This window comes from Apaloderma vittatum, unplaced genomic scaffold, assembly GCF_000703405.1.
Source record: "Apaloderma vittatum isolate BGI_N311 unplaced genomic scaffold, ASM70340v1 scaffold8487, whole genome shotgun sequence".
Classification (NCBI taxonomy): domain Eukaryota; kingdom Metazoa; phylum Chordata; class Aves; order Trogoniformes; family Trogonidae; genus Apaloderma; species Apaloderma vittatum.
The window spans coordinates 22,028-36,298 of record NW_009726629.1 but is presented as its reverse complement, the minus strand read 5'-3'; the positions used below and the strand labels follow the sequence as shown (position 1 = coordinate 36,298).

Here is a 14,271-nt window from a genome sequence, read left to right as displayed (position 1 = left end):
AGCTTCTATGTGAGGTTAAAAAATAAACAAAAAATAAATGGGTAACTTGTCTACTCTTTCATTTGAAGCTACTGAGGCAGTTACCTCATATGGCACTTAGCAACGAACATGGGACTAATTCTGTGTTCTGCCTGTACACAGAAATAGCTGCTGTTTAGTGGCGCTAGCAAGAAAACCTGTAAAGGTTAGCTGCAGACATCTGCTTTCTTCTTTTCCTCTTTGCCTTCCAGAACATTTGCCGGTAACTCAGTTTGACTTCAGGAGGACAGTTGTAGTTCTCTTGTTGGACAGCTGTCTTTGAGATGTTTTCCTTAGATAAATAGCTAGTTAAACCCAAAACTGATGTAATGGGTTAGTGTCTTGTGTTTCTTAACGTGATGAGGTGAGACAGTGATGAAATCGGCCTCCCTTAGAATAAACTGCTCCATATTCTACAGCAGTTGTTGAACAGAGGATTAATATGCAGATCTATGAAGATCAGGGTTTGTACTCTACAGTCTCTCAGGGGCTGGAAGTGCTTATCACTTGGCTCTAGGATCTGATATGCTAAGGAACAAGATTTGCCACTTAAATAGGCAATTAGTTAGCAATTAGTTATGTAAACATAGTAGTTATCACCTACATGAAATACATAAAGGTATGTAATCCCTTCAATTAAAATTGAAACAGTAAGTTCTACTTTGACAAACACAAGAAGCCTCAGGGTTGTTGAGAATTTGACATGCTTGTTACAAAAACAGCTGCTTTCTCCAAACTACTGAATCCTTTACAGTGTTCAGGAGAGAGAAATTAAAATGATTTCAGTTGTGCTTCCTTTTTATTCACAGAAAAATGATGAAAATGGGAACTGTTCTGGTGAAGGTATTGAGTTTCCAACAACTAACTTGTATGAACTGGAGAGCAGAGTTTTAACAGATCACTGGTCCATACCCTATAAGCGGGAGGAGTCTCTAGGCAAGTGCCTAATTGCATCCACCTACTTAGCAAGACTGGGTAAGTTCTCTTTCTACACATATGAAAATTATCTGTTCAAAGGATTGCAAAGACAGGCTGTTAAGTCTTTCATATTAATCTTGTACTTGTTTACTTAGCACCCTGTGGAGTGATCACATCTCTGTCAGAGTGGTTAACCATGAACTATTCTACCCAATGCTGTAAAAACAATGTTCTCTCTCTTTTTTTTTCTCTAAAGTAATTTGTTTACTTAAGCTTTTTTGAAAAGTGGAGCACATGTTTCTTTATGTTCTAATGATTGCAGGAATTACTGTTTTTCAGAGCTGAATTACTGATTCTTTTCTTCATTGTGTTGGTTATTTTCCATTCGTAAAAACAAGCTGTCATCTAAATCCATGCTGTCCCACACTTGTATAACGAGTTGTTTTTCCCTAGTGAAATGCTTATCCTACATTAGACCTGAATTTGAGTTTTCTGTATCCAGTACTTTGGGGTTAAGAGGCCCGACAAGTGGTATATAATGAAAGTGCAAGATAGCCTACCATCGGCACGATGGAAAAACTAAAGGGATGTTATAATCTGTTGGAATGGAAGGTGTGAGGTGGTTCTGGTTTGCTGCTTTGTTTCTAACCTGTGTTAAAGGGCTGGACTTAGATTTGCTTTTGGGTGGAGGCTGTGGAGCATCAGAAACAATCTGAAGTTAGTTTGAGTTAGAGACTTTGAAAGGAAGAAATGCTTATGGTGCTAATAATGATTGAAGAAGTTGTAAAAGATGGAACATGGGGAAGCTTCTTGTTTCGAAAAGGCAAATTTTCTTGACTCACTCTTCTTGTGGCTGAAAAAGCGCGCTAGTTATGAATGAGCAGTAGCACATTTATTACTGCTGGGTTTGGTGTTCCTAAAAAATTGCAGTGAGTTCCCTGGGGTAATCTTAAAAAGTATTTTTTTTTTTAAAATACTTTTAAAAAGCGCTCTCCTTTCTGTAAAGGTCTCTCTGATTCTGATGAGAATTGCAAGAGATTTATGGACAGATGCATGCCTGAAGCATTTAAAAAGGTAAGTAGGTACAGTAGAACAATTCAGTGTGTCTTTGCATTGTTCATGGCAGAAATAGAGTCTTGTAATCCAGACTTCAAAAAACTGTGGTAACTAGTGAGTGTGTTTTTAGATTAAAATCATACTCGGATTATTTTCCTAGATTAAAATCATACATAGACTTAGATTAAAATCATCAAAGTCCCAGTTCTGCAACTCTGGCAGATTCTGGTATGTAGCTTTTTTTAATTATTTTTTCCTTTTTTTTTTTCTTTTTTATTTTTTCCTTTTTTTTTCTTTTTTCTTTTTTATTTTTTTTTCCGTTTACTTTAATGATAGTTACTATAGTAATTAATAAAGCTTAAAGACAAGTTTAAAGACCCTTGAATACAGTCATTAGTGGCAAGTTCAGAATCAGATTTCTTTTAACTGTATTCTTTCTGCTCTTTCTTTGAAGGGTTGCTAAAATCTCTCTTACCTATTTTCATGATCTGTTTAGAACTTGTCCTTCCCCTCAGTGCTTAATGCCAGTTGTACCTCTCTGGCTTCTCTTTTCTGGGTTGTTGTGAATTTTCTCTGCAAAGCTCCCCAAACCACTTTCCACTATTCATTTTGGATACTGCCTAAATTTCCTGCCCAGTTTTTAGACTCTCTCTCTCTATATATAAACATATATACACTTTTTAAAAAGTTATTCAGCGCTAATCTTAGAATACTGAGAATATAAGCATGTTGAAGTAAGATAGAAATTTAAGGGGAAAATTCTTTTTCTGTTTGTCTATAGAGTAATAACTTTACATATAGTGCTTTTAAATCACTTCGTGATTTTTACCTATTAAATAAACGGCATAGATTGCTCCTCCAGAAGAATGATCTGTAGAAATCTAAGTTCAGAATGTGCTGGATTACAATTTGCTGAAATATTTGCAAGAAACACTATTAATGGCACAAAAAGTAGTTGTGTTTAATGTATTGAGCTTTTTAACTGCCTATCTTCAGACACAGCTAGCAGAAATTAAATGAAGTTTGCAGATGGAAGCTTAATGTCCTTTATAAACAACCACATTAGACCAGATTTAAAGAACATGTTTCAGTAGGTGGGAAAGCAGCGTGAAATACCTCTCTCTTCATGGTACATGTTCTTTGTTTTCCAATAGAAACTGCTCGAACACCGAATTGGTAAATGGTTATTACAGCTGAATCAGTGCAGCTTTGTGGCACGCCTTCTTGAAGATTGAATAGTTGTGTGTTCAATCTGCAAACAAATTAGTTTTGTATTACTTGTTCCTTGCAAAGGTTACAGACTTTCCTAGTGCATGGAAATGGAAAACAGTTTGCTTTGGTACATTTTATTTCCTGTCATAAGCTCTGATTTAAGTTGTTCGTCAATGAAATTACGAATTTGATTAACTCTTATGCCGTTAGTGCAGGAAGAGCATCTGAAAAACACACCAGACAGTGATTAGTACACTCTAAGGAAACATTTGCTCTGAAAACAGTTTCATGTTGATGAATTTCTCCTGTTTAGTGATTGTACTCAGCCTTCCAAAAATTACCTTTTTAATTATTTTTTTTCTTTAGCTGCTGACATCCAGTGCAGTTCACAAATGGGGAACTGAAATCCATGAAGGGATATACAACATGCTTATGCTGCTGGTAGACCTGGTCGCAGAAAGAGTAAAACAAGATCCTATTCCTGTGGGCCTGCTTGGTGTACTTACAATGGTATTTGACTCTCTGATGCAGTTTCTAGTGTTTGGGTATTTGGCATTTCGTATCTATGCTGCTGGTGCTTTTTCTAGCTATTTAAGTTGTACCGTTTTACAATCTGCAGCCATTGCTTGCTACAGGTATTTAACATCCAGTTTGCAATTCATAAAGGGGTGAATGCTGTTCAAAACATCTAGAAACTAACACTCTCAAAAAAACCCACAAAAGCACCCAAACCAAAACACACCTGTTGCCACTTCCTTGTTTATTTTTTAAAACTATTGCTTTGAGTTCATCTCCCCCCTTTTACAGATATCTGTCTCACATGGATATTGGATATTTCTGTACAGAGAGTAAGCTTCACAATGCTTTATACAGTGAGAACTGAAAGGCAGGAGCAGAGGCTCTTCTGTTAAACTTTAGTTTTTGCTAGATCTTTAACTGTCAGCCAGGAGAACCTCCAACTGAAAAAGTCATATTATCATGCTAAGTTTTGAGATAACATAAGCCGTACTGCTCATTGCCATGGGCTTTTCTTTCAAGGCATTCAACCCCGACAATGAATATCATTTCAAGAATCGTATGAAGGTTTGCCAGAGGAACTGGGCGGAAGTCTTTGGGGAGGGGAACATGCACGCTGTCTCGCCCATATCCACTTTTCAGAAGGTAAGCATGGCCATGCCCTGAAACCTGTTTTCAGGGTGGATGTGTTTGTTTCAGGAAAGATTGTTTGGTTAACAGGTGTTTATAACACGATAAACTTTAAATGTGTCACTAAGAGTTACAGAAGATAGATCTTCAGTATATGTTGTTCTATAGAAATGAATTTGTTCTCTTGGAATGCCCTAGTTCTCTATTAGAAGCTGGATTTAGAAATTGGTGTACTTTTATGTCTAAAGTAGCACAACAATCAGCTAGATAGATCTGTTGTATCTCAGGACTGAACATCTGTTTGGCTCTTGAATGTGGAATGACCAGGATAACTCAAAGTGTACAGTTCTAACAGGAAATTCATGCTTTTCTGACAGCCAAAGATAGGATATCTTCAAGTCAGACACACTGGCAAGGAGGCGTTTTTTGAGGTTTGCACTGTCTTGTTGCAGTTGTTCCAGATGGGTGGATCTAAAAAAGCATTGGCGGAGTTGCTCTCTTCTTCAGGAAATGAGTTTATGGCTGTAGAAAGACAATTCTACACCTGCTTCTTTGAGAAAGTTTCTTTAGTAATGTTCCACGCTGCTAATGTGCTATAAATAGAGTTGCTTGTGAGTCAGCAGCCACAGTGTGTACTGTTGCCACAGCACATGGTCAGTGATGTCAGGCGGAGTCCAAAAAAGGATGATGCTGTTGCGAACCCACCAGAGCTCCAGCAACACGCTTAGTAAAGGAGCTGTTACAAACACATGGCTGTTTTCTTTGACTTAACAGTGCATGCATTTGAGTTGTGGGTTAATGAGCTGAATGTGTCTGTCCACATCTCTGTTTGAGAAGGCAAATGTTTAGCATTGATGTTGCAGCTACTAATTTCCTACTGTTTTAATTGTTCAAGGAACCTCATGGGTGGCTGGTGGATCTGGTAAACAGGGTAGGTAAATCTAACTTAGACAGAATTGTTGTCATTTTGAATTTATTTGTCTTCACATGTAATTTCTTCTCCCCTTCCCCCAACTTGATTTTCCACTCTTCACTTTTCTGACAACCACAGCAAAAGCAGTTTAAGATTTTAATGCTGCCTACATATAGGGAAGGGGCCTTGCTGACTACATCTTGTTGTGTTGTTGCCTTCTGCCCTGAGCAGCTTACCCTCATAAAAGCTGTGACTAGAGGAAGTTGAGAGCTCAGCCTAGGCTGCAGTGCTGTTTCCCAGTCAAACGTGCCAGGCCAGTCAGAGCTGGCTGTGTGGTCTAGCTTGCTTCTCTATAGCCGTTTTCACCCAAGACAGAGTTTGTAACTTAATGTTTAAACTGGTACCAGGTCTAATTGCCTGACATTCCCCAGTGTGCCCCTGAATTCTCATGAAAACATAAAACCTGTGTTGAATGTGATGTTCCACGGTAAAGGATACTTGTTGGCATCTCAGGAACTATCACTGGAGTATTTTCTGTAATAGCTTTTTAAAAGACAAAATACTGTAGTTTGCAAATGTAATACTGGTTATTTTATTTCAGTTTGCAGAGTTGGGTGGATTTTCAGCCATTCAGTCCAAACTCAACTCAGAAGATATTGAACTTGGGGTGAGTTCATCTTCTGTCACGAGCCTTCTCCCTTTCCACTACACACTTCACGTGGAACCAGTAGTGTCCCTTTTGGCAGTGCTCTTAGTTTTGCTGTGGTACCAGAGCAGCGCTCCCACAGAGCCCTGGAGCAGAGCTGGGAGACTGGAGGTCAAATGAAGTTGTGCATCGGAATCCTAACTGAACAGCTTTAGAGACAGCACAGAAATGAGGAAGGGTTACTGTATCATTCTGGCTAAGGTTCAGCCTTCCAGGCAGTCTAGTTTCACTGCGTATTCACCAGTGTGTCCTTGGTTTGCTGTTTCTTGGAGCTGTAGCTGTGTTTAGCTGCAAGCAAATTGTGTCATTTATTATAGAAACCATTGTTTAAGAAGAAAAAAAATCATCAGGAAGACAGACGCTGTCTAATCCTAAGCAACTTTTCAGAAACTGTGTCTAAAAACTGACTGGTTCAACACTGCTAAATTATTTTCGATGATGAAGCCTGGCTTGTTTAGTTTTAGCTTCCTAACCTGTATTCAGGAGACTTCAGAATTTTTCAAGCTTTGAAGAACAAGGAGGCTAAGGGAAAACGTAATTTAGAATCTTGTCCTCTGGTATAAAATCAGTCTGCTTTCAGTGACATTTCATTTGTAGAGAATTCAGCTGATTTTCTTGGGGTATTGACATTTAGAGCTTTATAAAGAGATAGGTCCATATGTGACCGTGGCAGAAGAATAAAGAAGCTCAGGTTAAATCCTGGTTCTGCAATAGAAACTTTGGCTTTGTTTAATGATTAATAACTGCTTGCTTAAGAAGGGAGTCTGGGTCAGCATCACTTAATTTAGGCCTTTGACTGCAGTGGTACATGCTCATTTTCACAAGTCTTGATCCAGTGTGAGAAGAAACCAATTTTAATATTATTCATTGTGAAACAAATACCTTTAATACATTTAATTTCTTGATAATAGATGAAAATCATACATTGAAGAGATCTTGACAGGTGTATAGCATATTTACAAAAGCTTTCTCGCACTTAATACTTTGGGAAGGAAATTTGCCATATGGGTTTTAACCCTAAGTCTTGCATCCACAGTTCTTGCTGTGGAGAGCAATCAAAATGCGATGTGTTCTTTTCCATCTGTTTGGTTCTGCGACTGAAACGGGATCACAGAGAAGACTGAACAGAATGACGAGAGAACTAAGATTAGTGAAAACAAGGAAGGCTTTTCTTTAGGCAAAATTATGTAACTCCTACTGTATGTTGCAGAGTAAATCTATTTCCTGAACCATGTGTTGTTGTAAAGGACTTACACACCAAAATCGGTTTGTAACACGACTGGAAATTATTTTATAGATAAAATTTCCTCATTTTCATTTGCCTTTTAAGGTGTCGATCATGAGCTCTGAAAAGATCTTTTATACACGCATCTAAATACTTGTTTTATTTCTTTTAGGCAATCTCTGCGTTAGTCCAGCCATTTGGAGTTTGTGCAGAATATCTTAACTCTTCCGTAGTACAGGTAAAGTGCTTTTGTTATGAGTAGGCAGAGGACATAAAATTAGTTTACAACTGTGTTGGTGTGACCCTAGTGACAAATTCGAAAATCCTTCAAAACTCACATTGCATCAAGTACAGGAACCATTCTGATCATCCTGAGGGTGATGAATAGAGGCCTCAGACAACGTTTCACCTTCATTTTCTAAGTCACGTATCTAGATCTGCAACACTGAGAAGTTTTGCCACTGTTATTAATCTTCATCAGGGTAAAGCATGTGGGAAAAGCTTCTAGCCTGACGGGTGGATTTTGATTTTAGTTTAGCATTCTGGCTGAAATCAAGCACATGGATTTTGCACTGGAAAAATGGTGGTACAGCAAAAAAACGCAAATGTACTTGAGGCTTCATACTTGTACTCACTATCAAAACCTATCAATTCAAAGAAATACTTTCAGTCACTTCTTAAAGAGGAGGTAGTTGAGAAGTTAGTGGAAGTCAGACAGGCACATGCATTTTAACTGCATTTTGAAAGATCAGTCGGTGTCTGCATTTTTTATTTTTATTTTTTTGCAAACCTGTACTATGGTGGTCTGCAACAGCTTATTTTAATTGCTTCTTTTTCTGGACATACCTGGCAGGATAGTTTTATGTTTGTTGTAGGTAGTGCTTTATGTCTAAGATAATTGTGAGCTTTCAGCTAAGCGTTTCATTTTGCTGCAGTAATAGAATTGTTTTCAGGAAACATAAAATGATTGTCATGCCTTTTCTCACGTCCTTTAGCCTATGCTGGATCCAGTCATTCATAAAATGATTAAATATGTACAGAATGTAGAAGAGAAGGACTTGAAAGACAAGGTAATGTTTTATGTATTAAATATTTAGGAAGACTTACTGTTTATCTTGGAAATGCTGGCAATGGAGACTAGAAGAATAGTTTTATTTTCACTGGTCTGTTCTGAATTCTGACTGAATGACATAGAAGAAAATACATTTACCTAATTCCATTCAGTACCTTTTACAGTAGACATCTGGTGTCATGACCCTTTTTAAAATATTTTGCTGCTGTTACTGTCAGATATGGTTTTGTTGGTCCCATTCTGCTCTGACTTGAAGATGCTTACTGTCTTGCAGTCTCTTAAATTCTTAAGACATACATGCATATGCTGTTGCAATAGCTGTTTGCTTCTGATAATGTGGTAATCATTGATAAAATATCCATGTAACTTGTGAGTACTTCCTGTGTTATCCTGAATGTGACATTCAGTTCAATTAAATTTTTGAGTGTTTTTTACTTAGACTTAAATTGTTAGTTGTAAACTGGAAAGTATGCATAGGTTGTGTAACTGCAGAGAAGCAATTTAATGTATAAAACCTGCAGCGGGAGAGTCCACTTCAACCAAAGGTTTTACTGTCTTAAAATTTCTAGTGTACAAGTACTACTTCCATATGTACATGGTACTGCATTTCATAGATTAATCAGTCCGTATTTGGTAACTAAACCTACTCTTTCTGAGTCATTGAAGTCTGAATAGCAAAAATAGCAATGCTTCCATTTGTCCCTTTTTTATTTTTTTCTTTTTTTTTTTTTTTTTTTAAACAGAGACTAGTCAGTATTCCTGAACTCTTGTCTGGTATCAAACTGCTGTGTATGCGCTTCCAACCTGATTTGGTAACCGCGGTAGATGACTTGCGGCTGGACATTCTGTTGCGCATGTTAAAATCTCCTCACTTCAGTGCAAAAATGAATTCCCTCAAAGAAGTAGGTTTGCTTTTTCATGTGTGCGTGCGGCGCATGTGCAAGTGTGTAGGTGGGATGAGTTGTTAGTAAGCCGCTGAAACCACAACCTTAAAAAAAAAACGTGATGGCACAATATTTCCTGACAAATCATGTTGCCTTAGCAAAAGCTCAATTCGTAATAAATATCAAAACAAGTTAATGACAGGAGTTGTTTGTAATATTAGTAGCTGCTGCAAGGACTGTGGCCTCCCAGTGAGAAAACAACTAAACATAATTTGAATCTATTCTAAGAACTGCAATTTCAGGTTGATTTATGAGCAGTGGTCTTAAACTATTCATTGAGTATTCACTCTGAGATAACCCTGATAATTCAGAGCATTCTGTGAGATAGCCCTTTTCTCTCCCCCTTTCATTGAGAGAAAAGGGGAGAAAAAAAACAAACAGGACTTAATCCGAGATTAGTGTCTCAGTCCGGTCGTATCAGGTCATTGCACTATATATTGTACTTTTTTATTATGGTTGTATATGGGCACTGTAGTAGCACCTTGGAGCTGAAGTTTACACACCAGAGCTCTTTGTACTGGAATCTTATACCTAAGTAATAGAAGAAAAGAGTCTATTTTTAATGGGAGTTGTAGTTTTAAGTATCAAATTGTTCGTTCAGCTCTTCCTACCAGAACTTGGTACAATTTAAGTGTCGCAAGGATGCATTTATTTTTTTTTTTTAGTGTGCAGACATGGTAAGATGGTTTAGAGTCCCGCTTTTGTGCTTTTTTGCTTGTTTGTTTATGGGAAAATTGAGATATAAAACCTCATTGTTGTTTCATTCTTAATCATAAATGCCATGTATCCTTGGTGAAGTTATAAAAGTGCAGCTTTTGAAGGCTTTAGCAGAAATATACTCTTTCTCCCTAAAGCAAGGAGCCTGTATCTGTTCTTTATTGGATAAAAAATAGGACACTGATTTAAGTGTAACAAGCAGAAGCCTGAGATAACCTAATTCTGGTATATCTGTATAAATACACCTGGCAGCATAGCCCAGCTTTTCTGTGTCAGAGTGAGAATAAGTATCTACTGCATCAGAGAGTGACAGAGTGTTTCTGGCTAGGAATTTGCCTTTAATCAACTTACTAAAATACAAAGAAATTAAAAAAATAAATCAAAAGCACAAAACAAACAAAAAAAGCCCCACAAACCCAACAAACTAAACCAAAAAAAAACGCAGACATCTCCTGTGTTCAAAATATTTTAAGGTTAACATTTAAGCTTCGTAGTAAGCCTTTTGAATAGATTTCATTCTGTGCGTATATGGTGGATGTAGGAAGCATTGCTAGAATCTTACATTGTGCAATTTCTAGGTAACAAAATTAATAGAAGACAGCACTGTATCCAAGTCGGTGAAGAATGCAATAGATACAGACCGATTACTAAATTGGTTAGTAGAAAATTCTGTCCTGTCGATTGCTTTAGAAGGTAAGCACTTCCACAAAAACTTTTGGCACACACTTTGAATGTCTTTAAGTTTAAAAATTTCATCTGTCCCTTTCAATACATTTCAATGAAACACGGTTAATAAAGGAGTTAAAAGTTTTTGTCATCTTAGGAACAGAGTAAGGAAAACCCTGCTACTATCATCTAGGTCTGTATTTGACATCTGTGCAGATGTTTTCTGCTTTCCTGGAGTTTTTATTCTCAGTTTATCTTGTGTGTATTGTTAGCCTCTAGAAAAGAAAGAAAAGAGGTGGGGTTTCTTTTTCCACGTAATAACACCTTGCTGTCAGATATATGAAGGAAAAATGGAAGGAGCCTCGTTCTTTGCCTTTGAACTGATAATTTGTCTGTAACAGTAGAATTTTCAAGTGGAGATAGCTTTGCTCTTCTCTCTTCTTTTACAAGAATTTGTTTATTGTTATGTGTTTAATGTATCTAATGCTGTTTTAAATATACTTAGTTACCTTTCTTTGTTTGATAGGCAATATAGACCAAGCGCAATACTGTGATCGTATAAAGGGAATTATTGAACTGCTGGGCAGTAAATTATCTTTAGATGAGCTCACTAAAATTTGGAGAATTCAGGTGAGTGACCAAGACTAGAATTATTGCTTTCGTAAGAGAGTCTAAAAGCACCTGGCTAATGGTGGGATTTTTTTTTCTTTTATAGCATACAGATCTCTATTGCAGAGTGGAGGTGTTGAGATTTTAACAGTAATTAATGCAAAAGCTTTCTTCTCCTTCTTTTAGCATTTAAAATCAAGTGTTCTGGCACTTCCTTGTACAGCTGCTCCTTTAACAGCTGTTAAATATTATGATGAAGTTCAGTTCTTTGCGACAAGTCTTAAGGGGGTGCAAAAATATTTGACTTGAAATAAGAGGTTGTCAGCCTGAAATAGGTGACAGAGTGGTTGTCTAGCCCAAAGACCATGCCAAAGGATATTAATTTACATGTTTGGAGGTGTAAATTTGAATGCAGCTGACTGTGACTTTAAGGAGAGTGGGCTCAAGCTGTATGAATTCCCATTTAACTTCCTCTACATACATATAGCTGTCCGACAAGTCATCTTTTCACATTTACTTCATGTATATTCAACTTACTGCTGTGTAGGAAAGGTGGTTTCAATACTTATTGCAAATGACGTGGAAATTTTGACCAGAAACATGTTCTTCTGCTGTAGAAAATGTTTTTCTTCTTTGTCCAAGTGTTAAAAGTTCAACTGAACTCACTGGCTGTGGTCAGGTCCTCAGTACATGCAGCTATGGGAGCAAGTCCTGCATCCTCAGTACGGATGAAGCGTGATTCTAGCTCACTCACTTGTATTTTTTAATAAAATGCAGTCCTTCCTCCCCACCTTCGGGCTGTTACCATGGTGCTCCCATCAGTGTGGGAGGAGATTTTTGTATTGCTCACTTTTGAGTAAGCCTTAAAGAGTGGTGGAGATGGAGCACACCCCTCACATGAACTCAGTAGAGCAATGGAAATGGGGATGTTCGTGTTGCGGGCATGTGGTGTGTGCTGCTGTTGTTCTCTCCTGCTTTAGAATTATTTCCAAAGACCTCTCTGACAGTGAAATGAGGAGCAGAGGCAGTTATTCTTAACCTTGTGTTTCTAACATGTCAAAAGCTGATTTTCTTTCTCATTTCTTTCTCATGAATAATAGGAAAATGCTTACATGACGATTTTCCTCTATCTCATTTGGTATAAAGACCTACCTGCTTGTGTTTTCCTTCCTCTTTTCAGTCGGGACAATCCTCCACTGTGATTGAAAACATACATACCATTATTGCTGCAGCTGCTGTGAAGTTTAGTTCTGATCAGCTCAATCATTTATTTGTTTTAATCCAAAAGGTAAGTCTGCATGTGAATTTACGTTCCTTAGGAAGAGAATTAAAGAGAATGTACAGCCTACCTTGAATACATTTATATATTCCAGATAGGTATAAAATCCTTTTAATGCCAATATTTTTGTTAACCCAAAAGCCTGATCTGCTCCTGTGTTGCTCTTTGACTTAGATTTTAAGTATGTTATACAGACAGCGCTGCGGTACTTAAAGTGAGATTTAATCTCTTAAAAAGAATTGGGCAAACTGATACTGTAACTCCCAGTAACAAAAGTAAGGAAATGTGCATGGCAGAAACATACTTGTTTTTATTTTGATTTTTCTGCAGAAAAAAATGATGGTTTTGTGTACACTTCAGACTTAACAGATTAACAGTGCTTGCTGCTTTAATAGTGAAAGTTATTTCTTTGCTGTACAGAGCTGGGAGACAGAGAGTGATCGAGTGCGACAGAAACTGCTGAGCCTGATAGGGCGCATCGGTCGAGAAGCACGGGTGGAGACAACCACTGGAAAGGCACGTGAACGTTTTTGGTTTGGTTTGTTGGGGTTTTTCTCTTTCTTTAAATATTAAGTTGCTAGTCTCTGTTCTTCCTACGTCCTGACTAATCTTGCAATTGTTCCTCTAGGTTCTGGAGGTGCTTTGGGAACTTGCTCATCTTCCAACGTTACCGTGTAGTCTTATTCAGCAGGCCTTGGAGGAACATCTGACAATCCTCAGTGATGCCTATGCAGTGAAAGAGGCAATCAAAAGAAGCTACATCATCAAATGCATAGAGGATATTAAGAGGGTTGGTTTATTATTTTCTCTTTTCCAAAGTGAAATTTTATCTAGCCTTGGTGTTGCCCTTGCTTTCAAGATGCACAAATTGCGTGTCCCATCTGTAAGTTCTTACCTTGGGGAATCCTTGAGAGGGGTAGGCTTTGTGTGAGCCGGTTTGTTGACCATGAGACTCATAGTAAGTCTCTTGCCTTTGTTTTAAGCAAATTTTCAGCACAAGGAGTGATCAGTTTATGGGAAACTACCAGGATGGGCCCAAGGTTAGAATTTGCAAATGGAACCACTATAAAGGTATGTCAGTATTTTAACTGTCCCTTTCATGTGAAAAGCCTAGATTAGTGTTCTTTGAATTAAGCATGTGTTCTGGCATGACTGTTAAGTCTCAAAATGCAAATCGATATTTAAATTGTAGTAGTTTTGTATTTTAATAAAACACTCCAACTCTTTTTGTCTAACACAAAGAGGCCATTCCTGCAGCTGCCTGTACTAAGATGTTTCCTGGCAGCAGCAGAGATGTGCATGGCTTGAAAGACTGCCTATATTCTATCCTGTAGTGTTCATGTAGCAGGCAGTATTTCTTGAGGTCTGCCGGAATGCTCCTGTATTTAGTTTTTTTCCAGCCTGAAACGTATGCTCTAAATAAAAAGGCTTGTACTTTTTTCATTCATTTCTTTCATAATAAATTAGGTCTTGTATGTTCTGCAGCGTTTGTAGAGGATTAGATGGCATAGTGTTGCTCCTTGATACTGATCACACTTCTTTTGTGTGCACGTTTATGAATATGGATTTCAAACTCCATGTCTGTAAAACTTGCAGTTTCTTCTTTCAGATCTTCTCTTGTGCTTTCCTGTTGTCGTGGGTTAGGGCTGGGCTGGCCACTAAACACAGACACATGCTCTCTAACCCCCTCTCCCTCCACAAACGGGAAGGAAAAGGGAATGAGGCAGACAGACTTACAGATTGGAAAAAAAAAAAAGGCTCATTATTGGAGTTTGAGTAGTGGCAGTGGT

The 14,271-nt window shown here is 37.8% G+C and overlaps 1 protein-coding gene across 1 annotated transcript in view; it reads left to right on the top strand.

The window, feature by feature from the left end:
- Window positions 1-830: 830 nt before the first annotated feature.
- LOC104276895 (ubiquitin carboxyl-terminal hydrolase 24) overlaps window positions 831-14,271 on the top strand; it is a 35,239-nt gene continuing 21,798 nt past the window's right edge. The window contains exons 1-14 of the mRNA XM_009873360.1: window positions 831-993; window positions 1,943-2,010; window positions 3,571-3,714; window positions 4,243-4,365; window positions 5,246-5,281; window positions 5,865-5,930; window positions 7,367-7,432; window positions 8,190-8,264; window positions 9,010-9,168; window positions 10,506-10,620; window positions 11,120-11,223; window positions 12,383-12,490; window positions 12,902-12,997; window positions 13,110-13,271. Coding sequence (XP_009871662.1) covers window positions 1,978-2,010; window positions 3,571-3,714; window positions 4,243-4,365; window positions 5,246-5,281; window positions 5,865-5,930; window positions 7,367-7,432; window positions 8,190-8,264; window positions 9,010-9,168; window positions 10,506-10,620; window positions 11,120-11,223; window positions 12,383-12,490; window positions 12,902-12,997; window positions 13,110-13,271 — 1,287 coding nt within the window. The 5' untranslated portion in view covers window positions 831-993; window positions 1,943-1,977. The remainder of the gene's footprint in view (window positions 994-1,942; window positions 2,011-3,570; window positions 3,715-4,242; window positions 4,366-5,245; window positions 5,282-5,864; window positions 5,931-7,366; window positions 7,433-8,189; window positions 8,265-9,009; window positions 9,169-10,505; window positions 10,621-11,119; window positions 11,224-12,382; window positions 12,491-12,901; window positions 12,998-13,109; window positions 13,272-14,271) is intronic.